Consider the following 25,778-nt stretch of genomic DNA (forward strand, 5'->3'; position numbering starts at 1 on the left):
AGGACAGCAGCATTTTAGCCTTATACTCTGGCCTAGTGGTAATAGGAAACTCTAATAGGGCTGATTTACTAGCAGCTTTACATGGTATTCAGGTTAAAAGTCAACTTGGTGTGGGGAATCTACTAATTGAAGGAGATTCTAAAGTTGATGTGGGATGGTTAACAGATTCAGATTCCATCATTTGGTGCTACAGGGACGTCCTAAAGCAAGCTAGCTTATTAATGAGGAAAATGAACATTAGCTTACATTGGGTGGGCAGGTCAGCAAATGGTTTGTCTGATTATCTTGTCAAACAAGGGGCCATTGGGGAACGTCTGTACTGGGCTACTTTGATTTCCTCTTCACACTTTAAGGGAGGTCGCACCTCATGCCTCTTTTTGGGTCGCTTGTAACTGTCCTCATCTTTTGATAGTAAAATTATCTTTCAGTTATCAAAAAATGTTCTTCTCCTGGCTGGGGTTGGGGGGGGGGGGGTAGTAAGTGTTCTTATAAGTACGTGATGCTGTTCTTTTGCCTTTATGACTTGTACATTCAAGTAAAGAAGCATTCAGTAACCTATGGATGAGTTACCTTTAATAGATTGTCTGTTCAAGTGGAGAGAATTATTCATCTAAGGAGAATAATGGACCTTTTATCTAGAATTTTGTGTTTACCAAAATGGATAGAAAGACCATCCGAAAGGCACCACAGATTTTGAAATAAACATATCCCTTTAATCCTTTCCTCAATGTGCCATCACTTTCTGTACAAACATCTTTGTTTACAACTACGTGATGCTGTTCTTTTGCCTTTATGACTTGTACATTCAAGTAAAGAAGCATTCAGTAGCCTATGGATGAGTTACCTTTAGTAGATTGTCTGTTCAAGTGGAGAGAATTATTCATCTAAGGAGAATAATGGACCTTTTATCTAGAATTTTGTCTTTACCAAAATGGATAGAAAGACCATCCGAAAGGCACCACAGATTTTGAAATAAACATATCCCTTTAATCCTTTCCTCAATGTGCCATCACTTTTAGTTTTCTAAAAATTCCATGTTGGCTCTATGCATTCAAATTTTTGCATATAGCATGGTTCTATTTACTCTCTCTGCTGCATGGTTAAAACATATACCATGCTTTATGTTGGACTACAAATGGATTAGATTGTATTCTGATATGTGAAACATATATTCAAATTTGATTCTTTTTTCTCTCATGATATCTGTTCGATTAAGATATGGGCATAAATTTATAAAATTAAGCATCAATAAAAATATGTACCATAAATAAAAAGTCTATCTAAATCCCAAATCCAATTTAATTTTAAAGAATTTTAGTACTAAAATATACACACTAGCAGCAGATCAAATGAAGCAGTATGAGAATTTTACTGGTTATGGCTAAATGTACATCCAAATCAAACTTAAAAGAATTGAGTTTGTATTTGTATCAGAATAAATCCAATCCATTTTCACTCCTAGCTTTATCTGAGAACATCCTGAGTTTTTAGGTGCATTTGTATCACATGAACGTGTAAATTTACAATTTGTTGTCACAGAGTGTCCTGCTTTCCCACTTTTTGAACAGTTGGCTTCTCTTTTTGCATAGTTTTCACTTTATGGATGCTTTACTTCACAGGTTTTTGATTGCTGGTTTGAGAGTGGATCCATGCCGTATGCATATATCCATTATCCATTTGAGAATGTTGAGCTATTTGAAAATAATTTTCCTGGGCATTTTGTGGCTGAGGGGCTTGATCAAACTCGTGGCTGGTTAGTTTCTCTTCTTTAATAATGAAAAAAACTCTTGTTTGGAAATGGTTTTCATAGCTGAGCTTTTTTACTTGTTATTTTTTTAGTTTTGTTTGTTTAGGCCTGAACATAAGCTATCTCCCAGATTGTGAAATGCTGCTCTCTATTTGCTAAATATATTTTCCCCTAAATTATATTTAGAATATCTCTATGTTAGCCCACTGATTATCCACCAGTGAATGTTTTATTCTCCTATATTTCTTTTTACAGAAATTCCTATGTTGTATGAACTCTTCAAAGCGGGACCCATGCCTGTCTTGAGAGCTCTTTATTCCGATATGATTTAGAAATCATATCGGGGAAGGGAAACTTCAATCTTGCAAAAAGACTTCTGCTTGAAGCATGTTGCTACAGTCCTTTGTTTGCAGGGGTTGATGTGAGAGCTCGTATGTTGATTAGGTGATTTGTTTAAATCCTTTTGATGAAAGTACATGATTTAAAAGATGGGGAATTATGGGGATAGGTCACTGGGGCTTGGTGGTTCAATTTCTATAATAGGTGTTGGGAGATCATAGTGGAGGGACCTTAGATGCCCTAAAGGAATTGCACATGATTAATTATTTTAAAGAAGTATAGAGCACCCAACATAGCTCTCATTCCTGAGAAAGGAAGAGTTGATGAACTTAAGGACTAAGAAATCAATCTGATTGCAAGTTAGGAGAACCTGTGAGTATGACAGGGGCCAAACTCTTGTACGTACATCTAAAGGAGTTGATTTATATTTCTCCAATTAAAGATTCTTTGAGGTTATGACCCTCCACTATGATCTCTCAAGTATTTTGGTTGCGTTGGCAGATTTCCAGCTTGTGAAAGGCTACAACAAACAAGGAAGCATTCATTATCCTTAGTGAGCTGAGGCTTGGAATCAACTCAATTCAATTCAGCAATGCCTTATCCTATAAAAGTCTAGAACCATTTTGTTATTTTATTTAGTAGAAACCAAGTTGTCCCAAGTGTTTTGGCTATGTTGGCAGATTCCCAGCTAGTGAATGGCTACAACAAACAAGGAACCATTCTATGTAATCCGATTCCATTTCCCATTTGTTGCAGCCTCTATAGAGTCAGAAACAACAGAATGCCTGAAAACAATAAATATAATATGATCGCTTTCTTTGGGAAGGTAGAATATATAGGCTATTTTTAGGCATCGATTCTAGTGCAATTTGTATGCTTGAAAATTTCACATTTTTTTGTTGTGAATGAGAGCATAACCTTAGTGGTATTCTGTTGTAAAGGGGCTCTGTCCCATTTAACTTTTTGATTTATATAGACTTGTCACATTTACATACTAAAAAGAACCTACTATCCTGAAGTTTCTAGGATGCTTAACCATGGTTCATAATTTCGATATTAATTTTGCCCAATGTTTTAAAATGCCGAGGCGTGATGTGAGGTGTTCCACTACCTAGAGAGGCATGAGGTGTAAGCCTCCCAAACACAAGGAGGCGTAAGCTTCCTTAAGAGGAGGGCGATGAGGAGGAAGGAGGGGGAGGAGGAAGAGGTGGAAGGGGGGTCTCATTTTTCTTTATTTTTTAATAAAAATCTTTTATATTAAGAAGAATGAAGATACATAACACTAGCTGAAAGGGGTGTTCTTGTCGAAGCGGAGGTGAGTGAGCCGGAGCAGAGCAAGACCCCCCTAGAACAAAAAAACCAAATTGGGCTGCATTGAAAAGGGGTTGGGGGCCTGGGGGGCGAAGTCCCCCGGCCCACTTTCTTTTCCCTTCCCTTGCCTTTTCTTTTCTTTCTTTTCCCTTTTTTTTTCTTTCTTTCTTTTTCTTTCCCTTCCCTTTCTTTTTTTTTCCCTTCTAGCATGCCTCATGAAAAAGGCGTATAAGTTGTACGCCTCTTGCACCTAAGGCGTACACCTCTGTAGTGCCTCTTCACTAGTTTCGCTAAGATATTTAGAAAATCTAAGATATCTTGAAATTTTTTCAGAAATATGGAATTAGATAATAAACATTCAAGGAATCTTAGAAGAAGTATAATTGCACATTTAAGGTTCAGAAAACCATATCAAAGAACTATATAAATCAAATAGGAGAAAATTAAGAGACTTTAGTAGGTATCTTTCTCTTTGTCTCCCTTTTAGTCTTTTATCCATGTTTTTCTGTCTCCCTTTTAGTCTTTTCCTTTTTCTTTTGAATATAGTGACTTAGTAAGTGTATCATATCAAAATGGTAAGCTGATTATCCAAAATGGGATAGTTGATTATTTAGCTAACCAAGGGGTGCATAAGGAGCACTTGTTTTTGGCACATTTGTAATCTGACTTGTATTTGAGGCTTCATCTTGCACCTCTTTGGAAAGTCTCATTGTAAAAGTTACTTGTTTGCTTTATTAATAAAATTCTCTTTACTTATCAAAAAATATTATTAAAAATTATGATGATTTTAATGCGATATTGATTATTTTTAAATATTCTAAGCTTTTAAACTTTAAATATATAGATTTCCAATACCTGAAATATCGTTGACATATTGGTAAAGCATCAGAGATATTAGGCTATGTTTGGTTTGAAGGAAAAGGTAGGAAAAGGAAGGGAAAGGTAGGGAAACCTTTACAAACCTTCCCTTCCTTTCCCTATTTTTTTCCTTCAAACCAAACACAACCTTAGGAACAAAGGATTCATGGAAAATTTCATCTCATTACCTAGAAAAATGGGGATATTTTGGGGAAAATTTGCGATATTGCAAACATAGTTGTCAAGGCGACGCCTAGGCGACGAGGCGCCCTTGGAGGATCGCCTTGCCTAATCACCAAGTAGTTTTCTATAGCATGTCATAAAAAACTTTTACATTCTTAATTTTTGAGGTTATAATTATAAAATAGACATTTTTAAACTAAAATATTGATTTTGTGTGTTTATATACTAATATCTTTTTATTATTTTCTTATTTGTTAGGGTTTAATCAACACAAACATAGCTAAATGCTGTATTAACCCTCAAAGGCTTCAAAACCTGAACCAATAAGTAAGGAAGAACATAAAATGTTTCCCAATCAACACATTTTCTTCTTTTTCTTTACTAATTTTGTGTGTTTATATACTAATTTCTTCTTCTTCTTCCTGAACCCCTATATTTTTTTAATTTTCTTTTCTTTCTTCTTTTTCTTCTCAATAATATGTTGGAGTATGTTGATTTTCTTTACTTTAACATAAAGTTTATACTTTTCTTATGAAAAGTATGTATATTTATTAAGGAAACATGATTGTGGAACCTAGGGAACTACTCTAGGATACATGTTTTTACTTAAAAAGATCCATCGCCTAGGCGCCCCCCTGTCGCTTGCCTTGGTGCCTTGAAAATTATGATTGCAAACCATGTGCCTGACTAAAAGTGTACAAAATCAATATGTTGCTAGTTATTCAATTTTGAGAATGCCTTATAAAACGGAACTTTGATGGGTGCAGTTTGGGCAACCAAGGAAGTACAATAGTTGTGGAGTATTTAGTAATCATGAGGTACTGATCATTTGTTAAGGTCTGATTGCCCAAGAAGTCAATGGAAACTGAATTACAAGCAGTACTTCATGGTTAAAACCAGAGAGATTACTTAGCTACAAAAAGTTCATTGTGGAATTACTTGTGATTCATGGATATTATAGGGGTGATCATGGGCCAGGCCAGGTTTTGGGCTTATGTCTATAAATGTGAAGTATTAAATGTTTTGTTTTAAATGACATATAATATTGTCTAAAAGTGAAGCTATATTTGTATTAAATGGGGATATTTTCTAAAACTTAGTATGACATTTTTGCTTCTCTTAAACTCACCATGTTCAGAACCTCCAGAGGGCATCTTGTCAGTGATTTACTGTTAAATTATAAACTTTTTTTTATCAAATGTCCCATAATACCCCTCCAAATATCAGTATATTTGTTGGAGCTCAAGATGTTGGGAGAAGCACTACCCATCATCTTTTTCCTCCCAATAACTGAACTAGAAGTGGCCCCTTTCTCTTGTCAAGACACTTCCAAGTGAGGAAGAAGGGAAAGAAGACAGATGCATAGCCGTTGAGTTCAGTGGTCTGAACGCCCAAGGGATTAGCTGATAGAGACCATGAAGCAACTCACATTGATTAGATCACCGAGAGATTGAAAAACAACTAAAAAGCAATTAGCTTAAGACCCCACTACAAAATACCTTGAGCACAATCTGTGTTTCCAAAAATAGCAAAAAATACAAAAATACAAAAATAGAGTGTTGAATGGCTACTCAATAGATAGACAACCGACTATAAACCTTGTGCAAATGACTTTTCCTTAAGAGATCAATGACTTCTGCTTTGTTGCTCTGTAAGAGATTGGTAGGATGTTGCTTGTGCTCCCTTTGCGATAATATACAATAGTAATACGATACCATCTTTCCTTGGTTCTGCATCAAGGAACAAATTTTTCAGCCTTTGACCAATTTCACTCACAACAATGTTATTTCTTGATACAAATTTAACTTGGTTTCTAGTTCTGTTCTCCAACTCCACTATCTTTTCAAGGCAATCGCCTTCTATAAGAAAAGTAGGGACCATAGAAGTTTGTAGTCCAATGGTCCATCCCGTTCTTCTAAGGATACTGATGCAGGATCTTTGTGATTCTGCACTATTCTTGTAACCAACCAAGGTCTAGATGTGTAGCACAAACAAAGAACTAACAGAGAAAGAAGAGAAGAGAATGGAAATAAGATGAAAACGATAGGCAATCACACCTAAGGGTGAAGGCAATCAAACCCCCAACTTGGCAATCGCACCAAATTCTGTAGGGAAACTTTCTTTGTTCATTAGCCAAAATTGTTCTTCAAATGAGCCTTACAAGCTTAATAAGAAAAAAATTTCAAAAGGAAGAAACTTGTCCTCCAAGTTAGGTTGCTCAACAAGCTACTTACAAAAAAAAGCTAGATTAAACTAAACCCATCCCAAACATTTACAAACATAAAGCCAAACAAAGGGAAATTACTAGACTACGACTTGTACCTAAACATAACCCCTAAACTTGCAAAAATACAAAAATACCCTTTCTATCAAGAAATATCAAAAATCCAAATAAGTTCCGTCCAGCAGTAGACTCAACCCCACAAAAAGCATCTTAAGGTGGATTATAAGACTCTAGAATATTCTCAAGTGGATCTCTTGCTAACCCAGCTCCCATGTGGGCTCCATGTCATCATAATGATGCCAAATAAGCATAGGACTCTTTTGATACACCTTAAGTTGATTCCCATCAGCCCATCAGTCTCTTCCCTGCATTTTTCTGTGCTTGATAGTTGTAGAGACAGGGCATGTAACTGGTAACTCATAAACTACATGCTGAGCTCCAACTTTCGAGGAGGTTGCACTTTGCATGCAGGTTTGCAAAATGCCATAAGTCTCTCTTAGCAATTTTAGGTAAGATATACTCTTTTGTTTCCTTAGGAATCCGACCAATGAACGGGGCACATATCTCATGAATCTTGAGCCATTGAAATGGATATTGACCAAGAACTGATTGTCCCATTGTTGGTTTTTCTCTCTACATTATCACCACAAATATTCATGTTATGACCCAAATCATTCTCTTGTTCCATGTTGCACTTTGAAGCTTTACTCTGTTTCTTAGACCCTCTCTTCTTTGCAAATGTCAATCCCTCTTATGCAATACACTGACAAATGCTATCATCCCCAACTGATTTAACAATCTAGAATGCTGTCTCATGGCCAAATCCATTAACTCCTTAAGAATAGTCACTTCCAAGAAGAAGGGCTGGAGTAATCTGAGAATTGAAAGAGATCGAAGTTGAAGTGTTTAACCATAGTTACGAAAAAAAAGTATGAAGAGATAATTGACCTCCGTCAGCACCACAAGTTGTCTTCCGACCTATACGCTGATTAAAATGATAGGAGGATTGTTGGAATTACCCACGAAAGGTTAAAATCTGGTATAGGTGGATCTACTTGGGTGAATGCCTGCTAAGAAGATCTGAATACCAAATAGAACTTCATGCCCTTTTTTGATATCTATCATCTCTCACCTCCCCCTCTATCTCTCTCTTGTCAAGACACTTCCAAGTGAGGAAGAAGGCAAAGAAGACGGATGCATGGCTGTGGAGTCCAGTGATCTGAACTCCCAAGATGCCTCACCACCAGTGTCGATATTCCCTGGTTTCATCCCATTTGCTCATCCTGGCACTCCTCTCATTTCGGGGGTAATTTGGTCATTTAAAATATATAAATGCTTATGTGCACCACTTCTGTTAATGATTGCTAACAGTGATTTAATGGAAAGACAGTTTGTGGATAATAAAAATTCACTGGCAGGGGGCTCCCTAGAGGTTTTGAAAAGTCATGGTGAGTTTTAGATAATATCCCTATTAAATGAAACATTGTATATAATATGTTATGTGTCATTTTATAATATTTATGTATAAAATATGAATGTGTAGGCCCTGCCAGGTCCAGCCCCTGGCTGGGCTAAAAATGATCATCCCTAGATAATTATTTGGTGGTTGAAACTTAGAAGTCCTGCTTCACTCCTGAAGGAAATATTTTTTCCTTTTCTCTGTTTGGGTCGTGCTGTGTTTATTTGGTTATGCTTAGTGGAATTCTACCATTTTTTGATCAATGGAATCATACCTTTTTTTCTCTTTTATGATGAGTTGGAAAATGTTGGAGAAGAATGCCAAGAAGACTTTGTGACAGTGGAGGGGACTTATACAGTGAAGAGTTTAGTTGAAGACAAAAATTAATAATTTGACTAGGCCATTGGAATGTAATAATTGATGAAACTCATGAAATTGAGGATATAATTAATGTGGAAGCTGTGATACTGATGGGTCTGTTATTTACAGGTGGGGAGGACTTTGCAAGGAAGAAGTTTATGGAATTGGAAGGTTAAGTTGGAGGGCCATTGAAGAGTAAGGAATGCAAACTGGTTCATGAGGCAATCCTTATGAAAAAAAGGAAGTAAAAGTACCCAAATAGTATAAGATTAAGAGGAAATGAGGGGGAGGGGACTGAAGAAAGTGGTGTGGTGGAATCGAACTGGTTCTTTGCGGAAAATGCAGTATTTGTTTTAGAAGACTATCTTTTCTCTAATGAAGTGTTTGTCAAATTCAATATGCTTTGTGCGGTCATGTTGGGTTATGAGCAACGTTTATGGCAGCTTGATTATCACAGTGTAGCATCATTGGGGTTTCAGCTTGGATCCCAATTTCTGATAACAAATACTTCAACCGTAACAACTCCGATACACCATGAGCCATAGCTCTGTATTCAGCTTCAACACTAGATCGGGCAACAACAAATTGTTTTTTGCTTTTCCAAGACACAACATTACCTCCTACCAAGGTGCAGTAACTGGAGGTGGATCTTCTATCATCTATAGAACCTACCCAATCAGCATCAGTATAAGCCTCAACCTTGAGATGTCCCTGGTTAGAGTATAGCATTCCTTTACCTGGACACCCATTTAGGTAGGTGAGAATCCTATTGACAGCTTGCATATGTGAAGTTCTAGGACTGCATATTCTGACTCACCATGCTAACATCATAGGCTATATCAGGTCGAGTCAAGCACAGGTAAAGAAGCCGACCAACAAGCCTCTGGTAGACACCCTTGTCTAGAAAAAAATCTGCATCATCAACACTTAGTTTATGATTGGAGTCAATAGGAGTTTCAACTGGCTTACACCCTAGTTTCCCAACCTCATGAAGGAGATCAAGGACATACTTCCTCTGTGAAATGAATATCCCTCCCTTTGACCTTGCCACTTCAATTCCAAGAAAGTATCTGAGATCTTTGATTTCAAATTCAGAAGCAAGGAATGATTTTAGTTGGTTTATCCCAGAGTGATCATCTCTAGTGACAATAATATCATCCACATACACTATCAACAAGGTGAGTAGGCCATTATCCCTTCGTATAAACAAAGTATGGTCCGATTGTGATTGTGTAAACCCAATTTTGAGAATAGCCTTCTTGAATCTATCAAACCAACACCTAGGGGACTGTTTAAGCCCATAAAGAAATTTTCTTAAACGACAAACCTTCCCCTCACTGTTGGGTAAGATTACCCCTGCTAGTAAATCCATGTGTACCTCCTCCTGAAGATCTCCATTTAGGAAGGCATTCTTCACATCCATCTGATATAGAGGCCATGAATAATGAGCAACAAGAGACATAATAACTCGGATAGAGTTCATTTTGGCTAATGGAGCAAAGGTCTCTTGATAAGCAATCCCATACGTTTGGGTATATCCTTTTGCCACCAAACTAGCTTTCTATCTTTCCATTGATCCATCAGCCCGATGTTTAATGGTATATACCCACTTGCAGCCCACTGGAACTTTGCCTTCAGGAAGAGGAACAATCTCCCAGGTATGGTTTTTTAAGAGAGCCTCTATCTCTTGGTTCATAGCATCCTTCCACTGAGGTGATTGAACTGCATCTGAAACATTACGAGGAACAGAAACAGAGGAGATATTAATAACATATGCATGATAGGAGGGTGAAAGAGCATCATAAGAAACATAGGGATGGGGTAGGCAATGCATTTCCTTTTTCCCTTTCTAACTGTAATGGGAAGGTCAAGGTCAGATTGTGAGACATCAGGCTCAATAATAATAGGAGAAGGATGTTTAGGGTTGCTTTCAGAGTTACCTGGAATCGGGTGATTTGATTGTTGTGGACATTCAGCCTTAGGAGTATCCTTCCTTTTATGCCTTATAAACCACTTTTGCCAGGATCGCTGGAGAGGACGAGGAGGAACATGAATACTGTTATTACAAGGGGAAGACAAACTAGGAATGTCCATAGAGGTAGGAAAAGGAAAACAAAAACGAGTCCAATCTTCACAAACACTCTCCCCCTGAAGAGAAGGACGAATGGACTGAAAATATGGAGTAGACACAAGGAATGTAACATCCTTAGATACGTACCTTCGGCTAGTATGGGGAATAAAGAACTTGTACCCCTTTTGGACTGGAGAGTAGCCCAAAAATATGTATTTGACAGATTTAGGGTCAAGTTTCAAGCGAGAAGGACTCATGTCATGAACAAAGCAGCTACAACTAAAGACTCCGAGAGGCAAACTGAAAATAGGATCCTTAGGAAACAAAAGTTGATGAGGTGATTGAAGAGAAAGGGATCGCGAAGTAAGTCTATTAATGAGATACACTGCTGCTTCAACTGCATCTCCTTAGCATTGTCAGGCCGTATTATCTTGATTTGCCTTACAAATTGTTTTTTCCACCATGTTGAAGAAGTTTTGAACAATGGAAGGGACCTCATCTCTACACTTCACCAGGTAAAGCCAAGTATATCTAGAGTAATCATCAATGAACAATATAAAATATTTATAGCAGCCCATACATGGAATAGAGTATGGGCTTCAGACATCAGTGTATATTAAGTTGAAAGCAACACCACTCCTATTACTTGTATGATATATAGTTCTACATTGTTTTGAGAGATGACAAACTTCACATTGCATACTCAAACTAGACTTAGGCTGACATAAGTTTGGAAACAAAAATTTAATGGCCTTAAAAGACACATGACCGAGGCGACAATGCCACAACTTCAAAAAACTTAAATTTTTATCATGACATGACTCAATTTGGCACAATAATCCTTACTCAGAGGTTTAATGAAAAAGGTAAACTCCATCAACTTCATGTCTAGTTCCAATCATGCTCCCCGTTCTCATGTCCTGAAAAACACAATGAGAAGGGAAAAAGGTCACTGAACAGATATGAGATTTGGTAAGAGTGCTAACAGATAAAAGATTCTTATACAAGTGGGGGACATGAAGGACAGAGCTCAGGGAAAGATCACGAGTAAGCTTAACCTCCCCCAAACCAGAGATAGGGGTCTGAGATCCATCAGCTACAGTGATTTTTCCTTCCTCTAGAGCCAACTTATAAGAGGTGAAGTGGGAAGACATACCAATCATATGTGCACTAGCTCTAGAGTCCACAATTCAGGAGCTAGTAGGAGAAGATTGACAAGTAAGTGCAGTACTTGATTTTGCAAAAGCACTGGAAGGATTACTAGGAACTAGTAGAGGTAGAGAGCCCTGACTTCTCAAGCTAAGTCAACAGAATCTTGAGCTTCTCCATCACATCAGAGGAATCATGTGTGGGAGCTTGTACATTAGGAGGGCAATCAGCTCCAACAGTAGCAAGATGAGCTTTACCCTTCTTTGCGGTTTTAAACTTGTCAGGCTTCAAATGTGGATTCAATTTCCAACACCTATCCTTCATATGTCTCGGCCTCTTGCGGTAATCACATACCACACATCTTCATGCTTTTCATTAGTACCTTGTTTGTTTGTACTCGACTTGGACCTTGAAGACATGTAGGTAGAATGATCCATCACTGAGGTCTGCATCATAGCAACCCTTCTACTCTCCTCTCCTCTCCCTGCACTAAGCAGTATGCAGTAGCAAGGGAAACAATATTTGCACTCAAGATGTGTTGTCGGGTAAAATCATACTCACCATTCAATCCAGCCAAGAAGTCAAACACTCGGTTCTTCTCAACATACTTCCGATACTGTTCACCGTCCTCAGGGTTCTTCCATTGCAAGTTCTCCAAATGATCCATTTCTTCCCATAGAGACTGCAAAGATGAGAAGTACATGGCTACAGTCCTCTCCCCCTAACGTATATTATAGGCTTCTCTTTGGAGTTGATGGACTCGGGCTGTACTTTTTGCTTGAGAGTACGTGGATGTAACACGATCCCAAATATCCTTGGCAGTGGAGAGGAACATATAATTGCGGGCAATATGTTGCATTGAACCCACCAGCCATGACATAACCAAGGAATTATCCTGTTCCCATCTAGCAAGTTTGGGGTCATCAGCTTTTGGCTTCTCCTCCCTACCAGTAATAAATCCCAACTTACCCCTACCTTCGATAGTAAGCTTGGCTGATTGAGAGCACTCTAGGAAGTTGGTTCCATCAAGTTTTACTAAACTATCTAACCATTACTCGGCCAGATATTTCATTTGCGGTTAGTGTGGTGAGTCAGTTCATGCAGAAACCTTTGGTCCCACATTGGAATGCAGTGCTAAGGATTGTGAGGTATCTGAAAGGAGCTCCTGGTCGTGGTTTGTTGTACAGAAGTGGTGGAAAACTGGTAGTAGAAGGATACACCGATGCTGATTGGGCAGGTTCTATGTCTGATAGACGATCTACCACAGGCTATTGCACCTTTCTGGGGGGTAACCTGGTAATATGGAAAAGTAAGAAGCAAACAGTTGTGGCAAGAAGCAGTGCAGAAGCGGAATATAGGGCCATGGCACATACTGCTTGTGAACTAGTGTGGCTGAGGAACCTTCTACAGGAGATAGGATATGACATCAGTACTCCAATGAAGCTCTACTGTGACAATCAGGCAGCGGTTCATATCTCTTCCAATCCAGTGTTTCATGAAAGAACCAAGCACATCGAAGTTGACTGTCATTTTGTGAGAGAAGTGGTTATCATACCACTAGAGACATCGACATTACCTGGCAGCACTCCGGAAGAGGTTTGTAACTCCTTAGGCACATCCATTTGAGTTGGGTAGGCCTTTTAACAGTTCTATAGCACAACCACCAACCAACACGCACAAGACCCATAAAAGATGGGAAACACTCGGCTGGATTCCAATGGGAGGCCCAAAACTGAACTGGCGGCAATATTGGGAAGAAAGAAGACCTCCCATAGAAAGATCAGAGGTTATAAGGATGTGAAACAACTTCCCATACCTTTAGCAATGCCAAGTAAACCAAAACCAACAAGTTTCAAGCATGCATCGAACTCAGACAAGGAAGAAAAAGTCCAAACATCGAAGATGAGAACCATACCACAATAACCCTAAAATCGGGGTGAACTAGAGTATATCAAATTCAGGGGTTGCCGCCGGTTTCTGTACGGACTGCTGATGTCATCCGGCGGCGGTCTGATGTCAGTAGGTCTTCATGAGTTCTGGAGTTGGCAGAGGATCTAGGCCGAGGCTTCTTCCCGCTCTGGTACCAAATTGTCGAGTGTAGGAAGAGGGAAGGAAGAAAGAAGAAGAAGAAGAAGAAGAAGAAGAAGAAGAAGAAGAAGAAGAAGAGTTACGGGAGAGCACTTGGGTGTTACTGTTCACACCCAGAATATCTATTATATGATAAATCTGAAATTACAACCATGTCCCTATAAGGGTGCCCAAATAGAAAAAAAGAAAAGACAACAATACCCCTAAAGCCAAATTCACATTCTCAACAAAATGATATATTGTTAAGGAAAATGCAGTCTTTGTGTTAGAAAACAAACCAGTCTTTTACCAAGTTGAAGATGGGTTTATATGGGATTGGTTCAAGTGAGAAAGTGAAGAATAAAAAGAACCTCAAGAGAATCAGAGAGGATTTTGTTCAGGTAGAAGGATTGTTTTTTGTTTTGATTCGGGTGGGTTTAGCTTGTATAGTTGTGAGGTTTTGTGTTTTTCTATTAGGGGCTTCTTTCTTTTTGGGGCTTTGATTAGTCAGGAGAAGTGAGTTTTTTTTTTTTTTTTTTTGGTTTTTATATGCTTGTCAGTAATTCCTTATCATCTCTCTTGTATTTCCTTTCTTCTTCTTTGAATAAATTTTCTTTTTTTTTATATATTATCAAAAAAATCCAAATGGCCTGCTTGAATTCTATATTTGAGTACATTATTATTTGTTCAACCAATTTTCTTTTTGTACAAACATAACAGCTTGTATATTTAAGGACTTGCTAAACGAGCTGTGCAAATAAAATTTATTATGTCTAATTACTTTCTCATGGTGTATTAGTTTTAAGGAACAACTAGTACTTAAGTGTCACCTTTTCTCCATGCCTGCAGGTTCTATACTCTTATGGTGTTGTCCACTGCATTATTTGGAAAACCTGCATTCAGAAATCTTATTTGCAATGGTCTTGTCCTGGCTGAGGATGGGAAAAAGATGAGTAAAAGATTGAGGAACTACCCTTCGCCTATGGAAGTTATAGGCGATTATGGAGCTGTAAGCTATCAGTTGGTGTATTTTATTTTGGATATTTACTGAATCTAGAAAATCTAGAAGAGACCTGTATAATGCCCAGAGTGGTGTTAAAAGAATGTCCATGCCCATGCTCTGCAAGGGAGGTGATTGGATTTTGTTTCCTAAGAAGGAAACTGAATTTATTGAGGGTGACCTTAAAGGCTATTTAAGGTCAAAGAAATCAAAGAAATCACAATACTTTGTGGGGGTTGGAAAACAAGGGAGGAGAGAGAATAAGTTGACATGGACCAAGGCAACTATATATATATATAGGTTGTGCTCTAAAGTACCTTTTCTTTTATACAGGATGCTTTGCGATTATACATTATCAATTCTCCAGTTGTACGTGCAGAGCCATTAAGGTTCAAAAAGGATGGAGTATATGGTGTTGTAAGTCTTCTGTGTTTAGTAACACGTGCTCCATTACTATCCTAGGTTTTTATGCAACTGAGTTTTACATGATCTCATTTTATATTATTTTTTTGGTTTTACAAAGCTTAATTGTGATCTAACAGACCTTTTAAGTTTTTGTTCTTGACTGTTTAATGTATATGCAGGTGAAAGATGTGTTTCTTCCATGGTATAATGCATACAGGTTCCTTGTTCAGAATGCTAAGAGACTTGAGGTTGAGGGGTCTGGGTCATTTGTACCTATTGACATGGTCACTCTTCAGAAGTCACCAAATGTGCTTGACCAATGGATCAACTCTGCTACTGAGAGTCTTGTGCACTTTGTCCGTCAAGAAATGGATGCATATCGACTATACACGGTTCTGTGCTTACCTTTAAATTAAAGTTCAACAATTGAAAACATAAAATATCTTCTATGTTACTAGAATGTGTTTTGAGTCCAGAAAAAGAATTGGTTCCAATAATTTTTAAGGTACTAGTCTGGATCAGTGTCATATTGCTGAGCTGTGGGCATATCAAAAATGCATTTAGGAATATGAGAAAAGCACACAACAATGATAAATATGTGAGAAAAACACTTTGTATCGAGTTGAAAGATGATGAAAAAGAAAATGCTGTAGAATGATAAGCCTTCTAGGCTTTATCCAATAGCATCCCTATGGCATGGGCTGGTCCAACAGGCTTGACATGCTTGAAGGGTTATTCCATTTTGTATTGCAAGTTTAATCCAAGGTTGGGTTTAGCATTGAATTTTGAGCCCATAGACCCTTATTGGTATGGCCTGGAGCTGGACCTGAAGTCTCAATATGCTTTCCTGCGCCAGCCTTTGGACCATAGGAATTCTATTTAAATGCATGCCATGCCAGAGGCTGATCCGGCAAGGACAAAGTGTCATATATGGAATTTACTTGAAGTGTCACACATCCTTTATGAAGTTTCCATCTCAATGCTACATAGAAGCTTCATTTGATAAGGATGTGATTATGTGAATACTGTTGGTAATGTATATATGTATATGTTTGATGTGTATTCTACAGGTGGTACCATATCTCTTGAAATTTATAGACAACCTAACAAATATATACGTGCGGTTTAATCGTAAGAGACTAAAAGGCCGAACAGGAGAAGAAGACTGCAAAATGGCACTATCAACTCTTTATCATGTATGAAGGTTTTATCTGTTGACGTGAATTCTACAAGATGCATGTTCTTTAACATGTTTCATTTATGCAATTTAATTTCATTAGTTATCCTGTTCTAGTGCTTAGTACATTCATTTGGTATTTGATAATCAGATTAGTGACATGATACAAGTCATCATTTCTCCATGCTGGGCCATCGTTATCTTTCTCCTGTTAATCATGCCTTGCATCATTGGATTATATGTTTAAAATTGTAATTTGGAATATTGGCACCCAAGTGCAATGAAGTATTTTGAAAAAGCAATTATTTTCTGACATAGTGTGGCTCAGTTACTTTTTAATGTTGTGTTAAGCATTAAGGTGTGAAGGGCAAGTTCGATATCCCATTCCCATTAACAAATATCATGAATGAACAAGAAAGCCTCTTGAATTGAAAAGAGATCGAGAAAACTATCATATGAATAAATTAAACATTATTCAATAATAAAAGCTCGCTATAATGCTTCTGTAACAGGTATTTATAAGAAATAGAACCCTGACTTAAGAACCAAGAGAACTCCTAACTAAATAACATTCTTTTTTATCAGCTAACTAAATAACATTTTTAAAATCCATACTGCCAGAAACTTTCTTGACAGAAAGCAGCTGTTACTCTCTCAAATTAAGTTCAATTTATAAGTTCTTGCTCTGATCAGATAGTTAATTGAAAAAAAAAACCTTCTACAACATAGAAATCATGCCAAATAGATATGTTTTAGGCTTCAAATTTAAATCACAAGAACTGTGACAATCCAAAATCACTGGCATACCCACAACTACTAAAAGCAATAACAGTACCTATTCTAACCCAAACACCAAGGCTTTGACCACCCTTGTCGTATATCACTTTTACCCCTTTGAGGTCAATACTACTTATCATTTTTCTCTAAGACTGATCTTTTATTCTCAGAGATGTATGGCTATTTGCCTGGGAGTTCATTCTAAAACAAGAGAATGCAACTTGGCACTTGGAATCTTTTTGAACTAGTTGTACATAAAAGATAAATATTAACAGAGAGATTTCTACTTTTCTTTCCAGCTTTAGTGGAGAGCTTATTGTTTACCTCTGAGCATAGTACTTTTCTAATGTTTTCTAAATCAAATTATTGACAAAACTGTTAACATATAGTTGTTCTCATGGGTATACAATATATATATCTCATAGGCTCATTACCTCCATTGTAATTGTATTTCTGATGTTTTTGTTGCCCCTGATACATGAACCTTAGGTGCTCCTAACTACATGTAAGGTGATGGCACCATTTACGCCTTTCTTCACTGAGGTTCTTTATCAAAACATGCGCAAGGTTTGTGATGGATTGGAGGAATGTATTCACTATTGCAGTTTTCCTCAAGCAGGAGGAAAGGTAAAGTTGTTTTTTGCATTTCCGTAGTTCTTTTCAACCACGTTATTTCCTTATTATATTTCCTTTTATTTTATATTTATTTATCTCTGTTTAGAGGGAGGAACGCATTGAACAAAGTGTTGCAAGAATGATGACAGTTATTGATCTTGCACGCAATATCCGTGAACGTCACAACAAGCCTCTGAAAACACCACTTAAGTATGCCTTTTGTTTTGTTTTTTTCTTTTCTTATTGTTCCATGTTCATATTGTGTAACCCCCCTTCTTCATTTGCATCTTTTGCAACTTTTCCTTTTCCTTTGAAAATTGCAGGGAGATGGTTGTAGTTCATCCTGATTTGGGATTTCTTGAGGATATTGCTGGAAAACTAAGAGAGGTTTGTTGTCAATGTTTTTGAATGATTTAAATTTCTTTGTTAATTATAATGTTAATCAATTTCATTTAGCATTCTTGTGATGTGTATATTCCATCATGGACTACAATATGGTATTGTTACACTTTTGCTTATTAGAGAGATAGAGAGAAATGTGCAAGTAGATTGTGGATTTTCTCCCACTTGCCTCACAAAGAAAACATACGGGGGGTTATGAGCACCAATGGTTGATGGCCAATGACTGGGATGCATGCATTAATGCAAGAGCTTCCTTAGCAGCTTCTACCTGGAATTTGATTTCTTCTTTCCTTTCTATCTTCCTGATTCATGTAAAGTATGGATCTTGTGGTAGTTGTAGAGAAACTGATGTGGGGCCACTCTGTCCGTAGGGTAGAATATACCTATTCTATCTGTTATGTTATTCTGTTATTCTAGTTCTGTTATTTACGTTTCAGTTTTTTATATTGTTAAGTGTTATGATGTAAACACCAAGGGCAAATATGTCCTTTCATGTAACTGGCATAACATATAAATATTAAATTGAAGTGGCGGCGGCAGATTATTCAGAATCTGTCCTTTCTTTCAAACCTGTGTTCTACTGCTCTCTCACTAATCTTTCTTTCAAACCTGTGTTCTTCTTCACTTTCTCTTCTGTTCGAACCTGAAATTCCTTAGTGCCCAAGACTGATAGCAGTCTTGATCATCTTCATGGTATCAGAGCCATGTTAGGGTTTCTTATGTGAGTCTAATACCAGCCGACCACATGAGAATCTCCTAGGACTAGAAGCTGAAAAGGTGGAGTTCGCAGACTGATTCTTGGAGATCACCAGAAGTGCTAGCAGCTGTTGGAAGTTTTGTCATGGTTGTAGAGTATTGGTGGTCAGGAAGGACCAGAGAAGACTAGGGTTCAGGTAACCCTAGAAGGCAGCGAACAATTCTTTTCTTGTAAGTCATCTACTTTTCTATGAAAAGATAGGTTGGACCTATCTGGAGAGGAAGGCTGAACCGTTCTAGGTTTTCATCTCTTCGATTCACTAGGGTTTTACAGCAAACCCTACTATTCTGCTGTGATTAAAACCCTACTGTTTTTACACTTCGATTCTGGGTTTTACAGCAAACCCTACTGTTCTGCTGTGACTAAAACCCTACTGTTTTACACCGAATTGTCTCAACCTTGTTTCTTTCTGCACTAGAGTTTGAAAGTGATCTTGCGGCAAGCCCTAGTGCTGGACTGAATCTTGTGATCTATCTAGAGCTGTCCTCAAGTTTATTGTTAGCATTGATCAGATTCTAGGGTTTCATATTAACCCTACTGCAAGTCTATCTATACAGTACTGATTAGATTGTGCAACTGAATTGATTACTTTAAGGATTGATTAAAACCCTAATTCTGCAAAGGCAAATCATACCTCCTTCTAAGCTGTTGTTCAGAGTTTTTTGGGGTTTTCAAACTCTCTTAAAGGGGTTAGAGCTCTACGGACAGCCACTGTTGTGTTTGTTGGTTGATTTCAGATCAGAGTTATCCCAGTTTTGTGCACATACACTGTGAATACAGATCAGGCCTATACTGTTTTTGATTGTGATTGGTATTCCAAGTGCTGTTTTAAGACTTGACCGAGATAGAGTTTAAAAATCAGGCAGAAAGCAGCTTTGGGAGCATCAGTTATGGCAGTGTTTCTGAGATGGGTGGCCAGATTACAATCGTAAATTCAGGTACTCTAGCTTCAGCCTACCATGCCTCAGCTCCAGGTACTACTGAACCTTGTTGGTAATAGATTCAGGTGCATCCGACCACATGACTAGCTTGCCTTCACTGTTTACCTCTTACCATTTGTCATCTGGTAGGGATAAAGTATCTATTGCTGATGGCTCCTTGGTTCCTATTTCTGGGAAGGGGGGCATTAAGTTATCAGATATGATCTCGTTGTCTTCTGTCTTACATGTTCCTAAGCTTGATACTAACCTCTTTTCAGTCAGTAGTATTACCAAACACATGAACTGCTCAGTAACTTTCTTTCCTGACCGGTGTGTTTTTCAGAACTTGGAGACGAAGAAGGTGATTGGGACTGGCCGTGAGACGAATGGGATCTATCTGCTCGAGGAGAGTTCTCGTTGGGAAGAGTCAGTGGGTAAGAGGTCACTTGTTTCCCAGAGTGTGAGTTCGGTTATGCCAAAGCATAACCGATTGGGTCATTTGTCTTTTCGGTCCTTAAAGAGTTTGTTTCCTACTTTGTTTGAGTCTGTTGAGTTGTCCCAGTTGCAATGTGAAAGCTGTGAGTTTGCTAAACATCGTAGAAACTCTTATTCATTGAGTAATAAAAAGGAGTAATCGTCCTGTTGATCTTGTGCATACGGATGTTTGGGGGCCATATCACATTCCTTCTATGGGTGGGTACAAATATTTTTTGTTATTTGTTGATGACCATACCCGGTTTTCTTGGGTTTATCTTATGCGTTCACGAGATGAGGTTCCCGCCCTGACCCAAAACTTTCACCAAATGATCCTAACCCAGTTTGATGTCAAGATTAAAGTTCTTAGATCTGATAATGCAAAGGAATACTTTGCTAAGTCATTGGCATCTTACCTTCTTACTCATGGGGTTATCCATCAGAGCTCTTGCCCTCATACACCTCAGCAGAATGGGGTTGTAGAAAGGAAGAATAGGCACATCTTGGAGGTGGCTAGAAGTCTTATGTTTACCTCCAATGTCCCTATTCGCTTCTGGGGTGATGCTATCCTCACGACAGTATATCTTATTAATCGGATTCCTTCCCAGGTTCTTGATTTGCGATCTCCTTTTTCCCTTCTATACCCACATGAGGAGTTGTTTTCTATTCCCCTTAAAACATTTGGTTGTACCTGTTTTGTTCAGCTTCTCGGACCCCATCACTCCAAGTTTGAACCCAAGGCCTCCAAAAGCATTTTCCTTGGTTATGCACAAACTCAAAAGGGGTATTGCTGCTATGATCTTGTCACAGGAAGGAAGTTCGTCTCCATGGATGTCACTTTCTTTGAGGAGACACCCTATTATCCTTGGGTTTCTCCTCAGGGGGAGAGCAGTGAGAGTAGGGGTTTAAGTCCTTGTCTTTAGGGGGAGAGCAGTGAGAGTGGGGTAGTTCCTTTACCTATTCCATTAGGTGATGGGAGCTGCAATGGTGAGGGTGGTCAGAGGGATCAGGAGTTGAGGGTCTATCACAGGCGATGCAGGCAGGTTGATCCCGATCATCAACAGTCCAGGCCAGCTCCAATCTCATCTACGGCCCCAGGACCCACAGAGACTTCTTCTATTGTTGCCATTTCACCTCCTACAGATGATCTTGATCTTCCGATTGCAGTTCGTAAAGGGAAACGACATTGTACCACATCTACAACCCACTGTATTTCCCATTTTTTATCCTATGATCGCCTATCTCCTACCTATAGGTCCTACCTTAGTTCCATTTCCAATGTCCCTATTCCAAGAATAGTACAAGAGGCCCTATCTGTCCCGGAGTGGAGAGGTGCAATGCAAGTTGAAATGGATGCCCTGTTGAAAAATAATACCTGGGAGCTAGTTGACTTGCCCAAAGGAAAGAAACCAGTTGGATGCAGATGGGTATTTACTGTGAAGCACAATGCGGATGGATCCATTGAGAGGTACAAAGCTCGGGTAGTTGCAAAAGGGTTCACTCAGACTTATGGTATAGATTACTTGGAGACATTTTCCCCGGTAGCCAAGATGACCACCATTCGGGTTCTATTATCTCTTGCAGCAAGCCACACTTGGCCTTTGTACCAAATGGATGTTAAAAATGCCTTCTTGAATGGGGACTTGCAGGAAGAGGTTTACATGCAGTTGCCTCCTGGATACTATGATACAGAGACAGGTAAGAAGGTCTGCCGGCTCAATAAGGCATTGTATTGTTTGAAGCAGTCACCTAGAGCTTGGTTCAACAGATTCAGACTAGCTCTTGGAAAGTTCGGTTATGTACAGGCCCAGTCAGATCATACACTGTTCATTAAGAGGGTGGAGTCTTCACTGACACTACTTGTAGTATATGTTGATGATATTGTGGTGACAGGAAATGACAGCCATGAGATTGAGTCCCTCAAACAGCTCCTTCATCAAGAGTTTGAGGTGAAAGATCTGGGTACACTACGGTATTTTTTGGGCATTGAGGTTGCTAGATCTAAACAGGGGATCTTTGTCTCTCAGAGGAAATATGTTTTAGATCTGTTGGCTGAAACTGGAAAGCTGGGTGTCAAACCTGCAGATACACCCATTGAACAGAACCACAGTATTAGTGCAGAGAGTGGGGAGCTGCTTGAAGACAAAGTTATGTTCCAGCGGTTGGTAGGAAAGCTTCTATATCTCTGCCTCACTCGGCCGGGTATTACTTATGCTGTTAGTGTTGTCAGCCAGTACATGCATTCTCCTAGAACCACACATCTTCTTGCAGCAGAAAGAATTCTAGCCTACTTGAAGAGATGCCCGGGTAGGGGTATACTGTTCAAGAATAATAACCACATGAAGGTGGAGGTCTATACAGATGCCGATTGGGCTAGGAGTGTTGATGACGGACGATCTACCTCAGGATATTGTGCCCTTGTGGGAGGAAACATTGTCTCCTGGAGAAGTAAGAAACAAAGTGTTGTCTCCCGGTCTAGTGCTGAAGCAGAATACAGGTCCATGGCCAACGGAGTGGCTGAAATCCTATGGCTAAGATCTCTACTTGAGGAGTTGGGTATTGAGTATGAGAAGCCTTTGATGCTGTATTGTGATAATCAAGCAACCATTAATATAGCACATAATCCAGTGCAGCATGATAGAACCAAACACATTGAAGTTGACCGATATTTTGTACGAGAGAGGGTCTCATCTCAAGAAATATGCCTCCCTTACATCACATCCAGTATGCAACTAGCAGATATCCTCACTAAAGCTGTATCAAGAAAGAAGCTAGAAGTGGATCTATCCAAGTTGGAAATGATAAACATTTACTTCCAACTTGAGAGGGAGCGTAGAGAAACTGATGTGGGGCCACTCTGTCCATAGGGTAGAATACACCTAGTCTATCTGTTATGTTATTCTGTTATTCTAGTTCTGTTATTTACGTTTCAGTTTTTTATATTGTTAAGTGTTATGATGTAAACACCAAGGGCAGATATGTCCTTTCATGTAACTAGCATAACATATAAATATTAAATTGAAGTGGCGACGGCAGATTATTCAGAATCTGTCCTTTCTTTCAAACCTGTGTTCTACTGCTCTCTCACTAATCTTTCTTTCAAACCTGTGTTCTTCTTCACTTTCTCTTCTGTTCGAACCTGAAATTCCTTAGTGCCCAAGACTGATAGCAGTCTTGATCATCTTCAGTAGTAATAGACCAAAAACTTGGGAAGATTTACAATAGGGGAAGATGCTTCTAGAGGAAGAATTCCCATTTTTGTAAAGTATGGCTCTTGTCTCTCAATGTGTGTTTTTCTCAATTCATTGTCTGGTCTAGTACTTGAGGATTAGAAGAGGCCTCAAGGGCTTTTGACTTGTCAGTTGCTTCGTCCATCAACAAGTCTTTTTCTTCCCCTCACAGCAGAATTTGGAGCACTGATCCCTCTGGGTTTTCTCTTGTGCCTTGTTCTTCTCTATAATTAGAGTTTTTTGTTAGTAATTGTATACTGGATTTGGAGAAGAATGTTGGATATGTTTGGGGGGTTAAGATGTGCTTCCCAGCTGATGTGATGGGATTCATAGGTGCTTGGTGGGGTTTAAGAAAGGCTGGTACAGTATCTTGGAGCATCATCCCTACAGCAGTTTTCTAGACAGTGTGGTGTGAAAGAAATAGCAGAATTTTCGAGGGGAGGCAGGACTCAAAAAAGTATTGGGCAAAGAGTTGATGATGGAAGTGGAGAGGCAGTTTGAGGAGCAAGAAGTGGAAGATGCAATTTTCTCCATGGGCAGATCAAAAGCCTTACGTCCAGATGGAGGTCTTTTTTGTGACTTTTTATATATTTATATATATATATATTTACAGTAGGGGATTTTTTGTTATTTTGACTATTGTATGTTAGGTCCATCCTATTAGATTCAGCTATGTAGTCATAGTTTAAGCATGTTTAAATTTAAAGTCATTGGTTAAGTATTTAAGAGTTAGTTTTCTCAAGTGGGTCTATGAGTGGTAAGAAGTCTGAATTTGAGTTTTCCTAATTTAGAAAGTAGTTTGGCTAACCCTACACAGTCTATATATGTATGCAGTTGCAAAACATGGGCAATGAATTTTAGATCTAAATTTAATTTAAAAAAAGATCTAATTTTGGATCCTAGAGCGAGGGGACTCCTAAGAGTGATTCCTAGGCTTTTCTTCTTTATTTTTCTCTTCTTTATCTTATTTGTCTAAGTTTTGAGCTCAGCCACCCATAGCCTCAAAACAATTGGGTGGAAGAGCTTAGCTTCAGCTAGAATTTTGGTGGAAGTTGCAAAGATTCATTTGATTGTGATGTCCCTGGTGCTGATTTTTGTAGGAGTGGTTCAATCTCTATTTAGTTGTCTTGCCGTGTATTGGCTGGATGACGATAAGGTGGTGGGGCTTGATTGGGGGAGGAAGAAGAAATGGTTCGAGTTGATTCAGGGGGAGCTGAATGAAGGGGCAGGTGGATTGGTGTTCAGAGGTTGAAGGTGAGAGTATTTTGGAAATGGCTGACACTTATGATCTTGTGGTGGGTGGGTGTCTTGATGGTTGTATAGGAATTATGGATTGGGGTAAGGAGTGGGATCCAGTTGAGAGGAGGAAGCGGGGCACAAGTCTTTGTGTCCAAAAGTTGGGCAAATTGCCATTTCCTAGTCATCATCAGTTATAATATCATGTGGAATTTTCTCATTATAAAAATTACCAAGACTATCTTTGTATGAAATACAACTTTCTAACGTAGAATAGGTGGAATTCCACCTATGTTGAACATCTAATACAAACTTTCATATTTTAAACCATATTTTTGACATAAGTAAAAAGAAACAGATAAGGAGAATTGTGATGCCTTGAGGAAAGTTGAGAAGCTAGTTACAGTTTTGAAGGAGACCTGGATGTGATGCGACTTGCAAATAGGGATGTGGAGGTTGGCAAGGCTTTGGGATTATTTTTCTTAGGTGGTGAAACATTTGCTAGAAAATCTTTTGATGCATTCGAAAAACAGGAGAGGTATAAGAAGACCTTTGTAAAGGAAGGAGGGGAGGCGTGAGTTGAGGGAGGCTTGGATGAGGATCTTGATGGGGATGAATAATTCTGTCTTTAGGAAGATTCTGTTGGGGTTGTTTTTCGGTCAGAGATGTTGAAAGTGAGTTTGAGTGTTGATGTTTCTGCGAGTTGTTCTCTCAGGCGATTTCTTAGCGCCTTCCCCTTGTAATTTCTTATCAACTAAAGGACTGTGTTGATCCCAGGTAAGTCTCCTCTCCATCTCCTTTAAGTCTCAACGCCCACACAGCTTTTCACCTATCCCCATATCTAAGGCTCATTTTTGTTCCTTTGAATCAGTTTTCAAAAATCCCCACGTCTTACTTAATGCAGCTATATACCCTAGACAAACCCTTGTCAACCCTCCTCTAAACCTACATCTGGCCTCTCAATCCCAAACCTGTTGACCTAACCTCGTGTGATCATCATTTATTTGTTAGTTTCCC

The 25,778-nt window shown here is 38.7% G+C and overlaps 1 protein-coding gene across 1 annotated transcript in view; it reads left to right on the forward strand.

Annotated features, from left to right (window-relative positions):
• Positions 1–25,778, forward strand: part of LOC104589945 (tRNA synthetase class I (I, L, M and V) family protein) — a 78,863-nt gene that overhangs the window by 32,072 nt on the left and 21,013 nt on the right. The window contains exons 11-18 of the mRNA XM_088896294.1: positions 1,620–1,753; positions 14,618–14,777; positions 15,102–15,185; positions 15,353–15,565; positions 16,244–16,369; positions 17,617–17,754; positions 17,849–17,952; positions 18,066–18,129. Of these exons, the coding sequence (XP_088752420.1) occupies positions 1,620–1,753; positions 14,618–14,777; positions 15,102–15,185; positions 15,353–15,565; positions 16,244–16,369; positions 17,617–17,754; positions 17,849–17,952; positions 18,066–18,129 (1,023 nt within the window). The remainder of the gene's footprint in view (positions 1–1,619; positions 1,754–14,617; positions 14,778–15,101; positions 15,186–15,352; positions 15,566–16,243; positions 16,370–17,616; positions 17,755–17,848; positions 17,953–18,065; positions 18,130–25,778) is intronic.

The sequence above is a fragment of the Nelumbo nucifera genome, chromosome 1 (assembly GCF_055504915.1).
Source record: "Nelumbo nucifera cultivar China Antique chromosome 1, China Antique-T2T, whole genome shotgun sequence".
NCBI classification, from domain to species: Eukaryota; Viridiplantae; Streptophyta; class Magnoliopsida; order Proteales; family Nelumbonaceae; genus Nelumbo; species Nelumbo nucifera.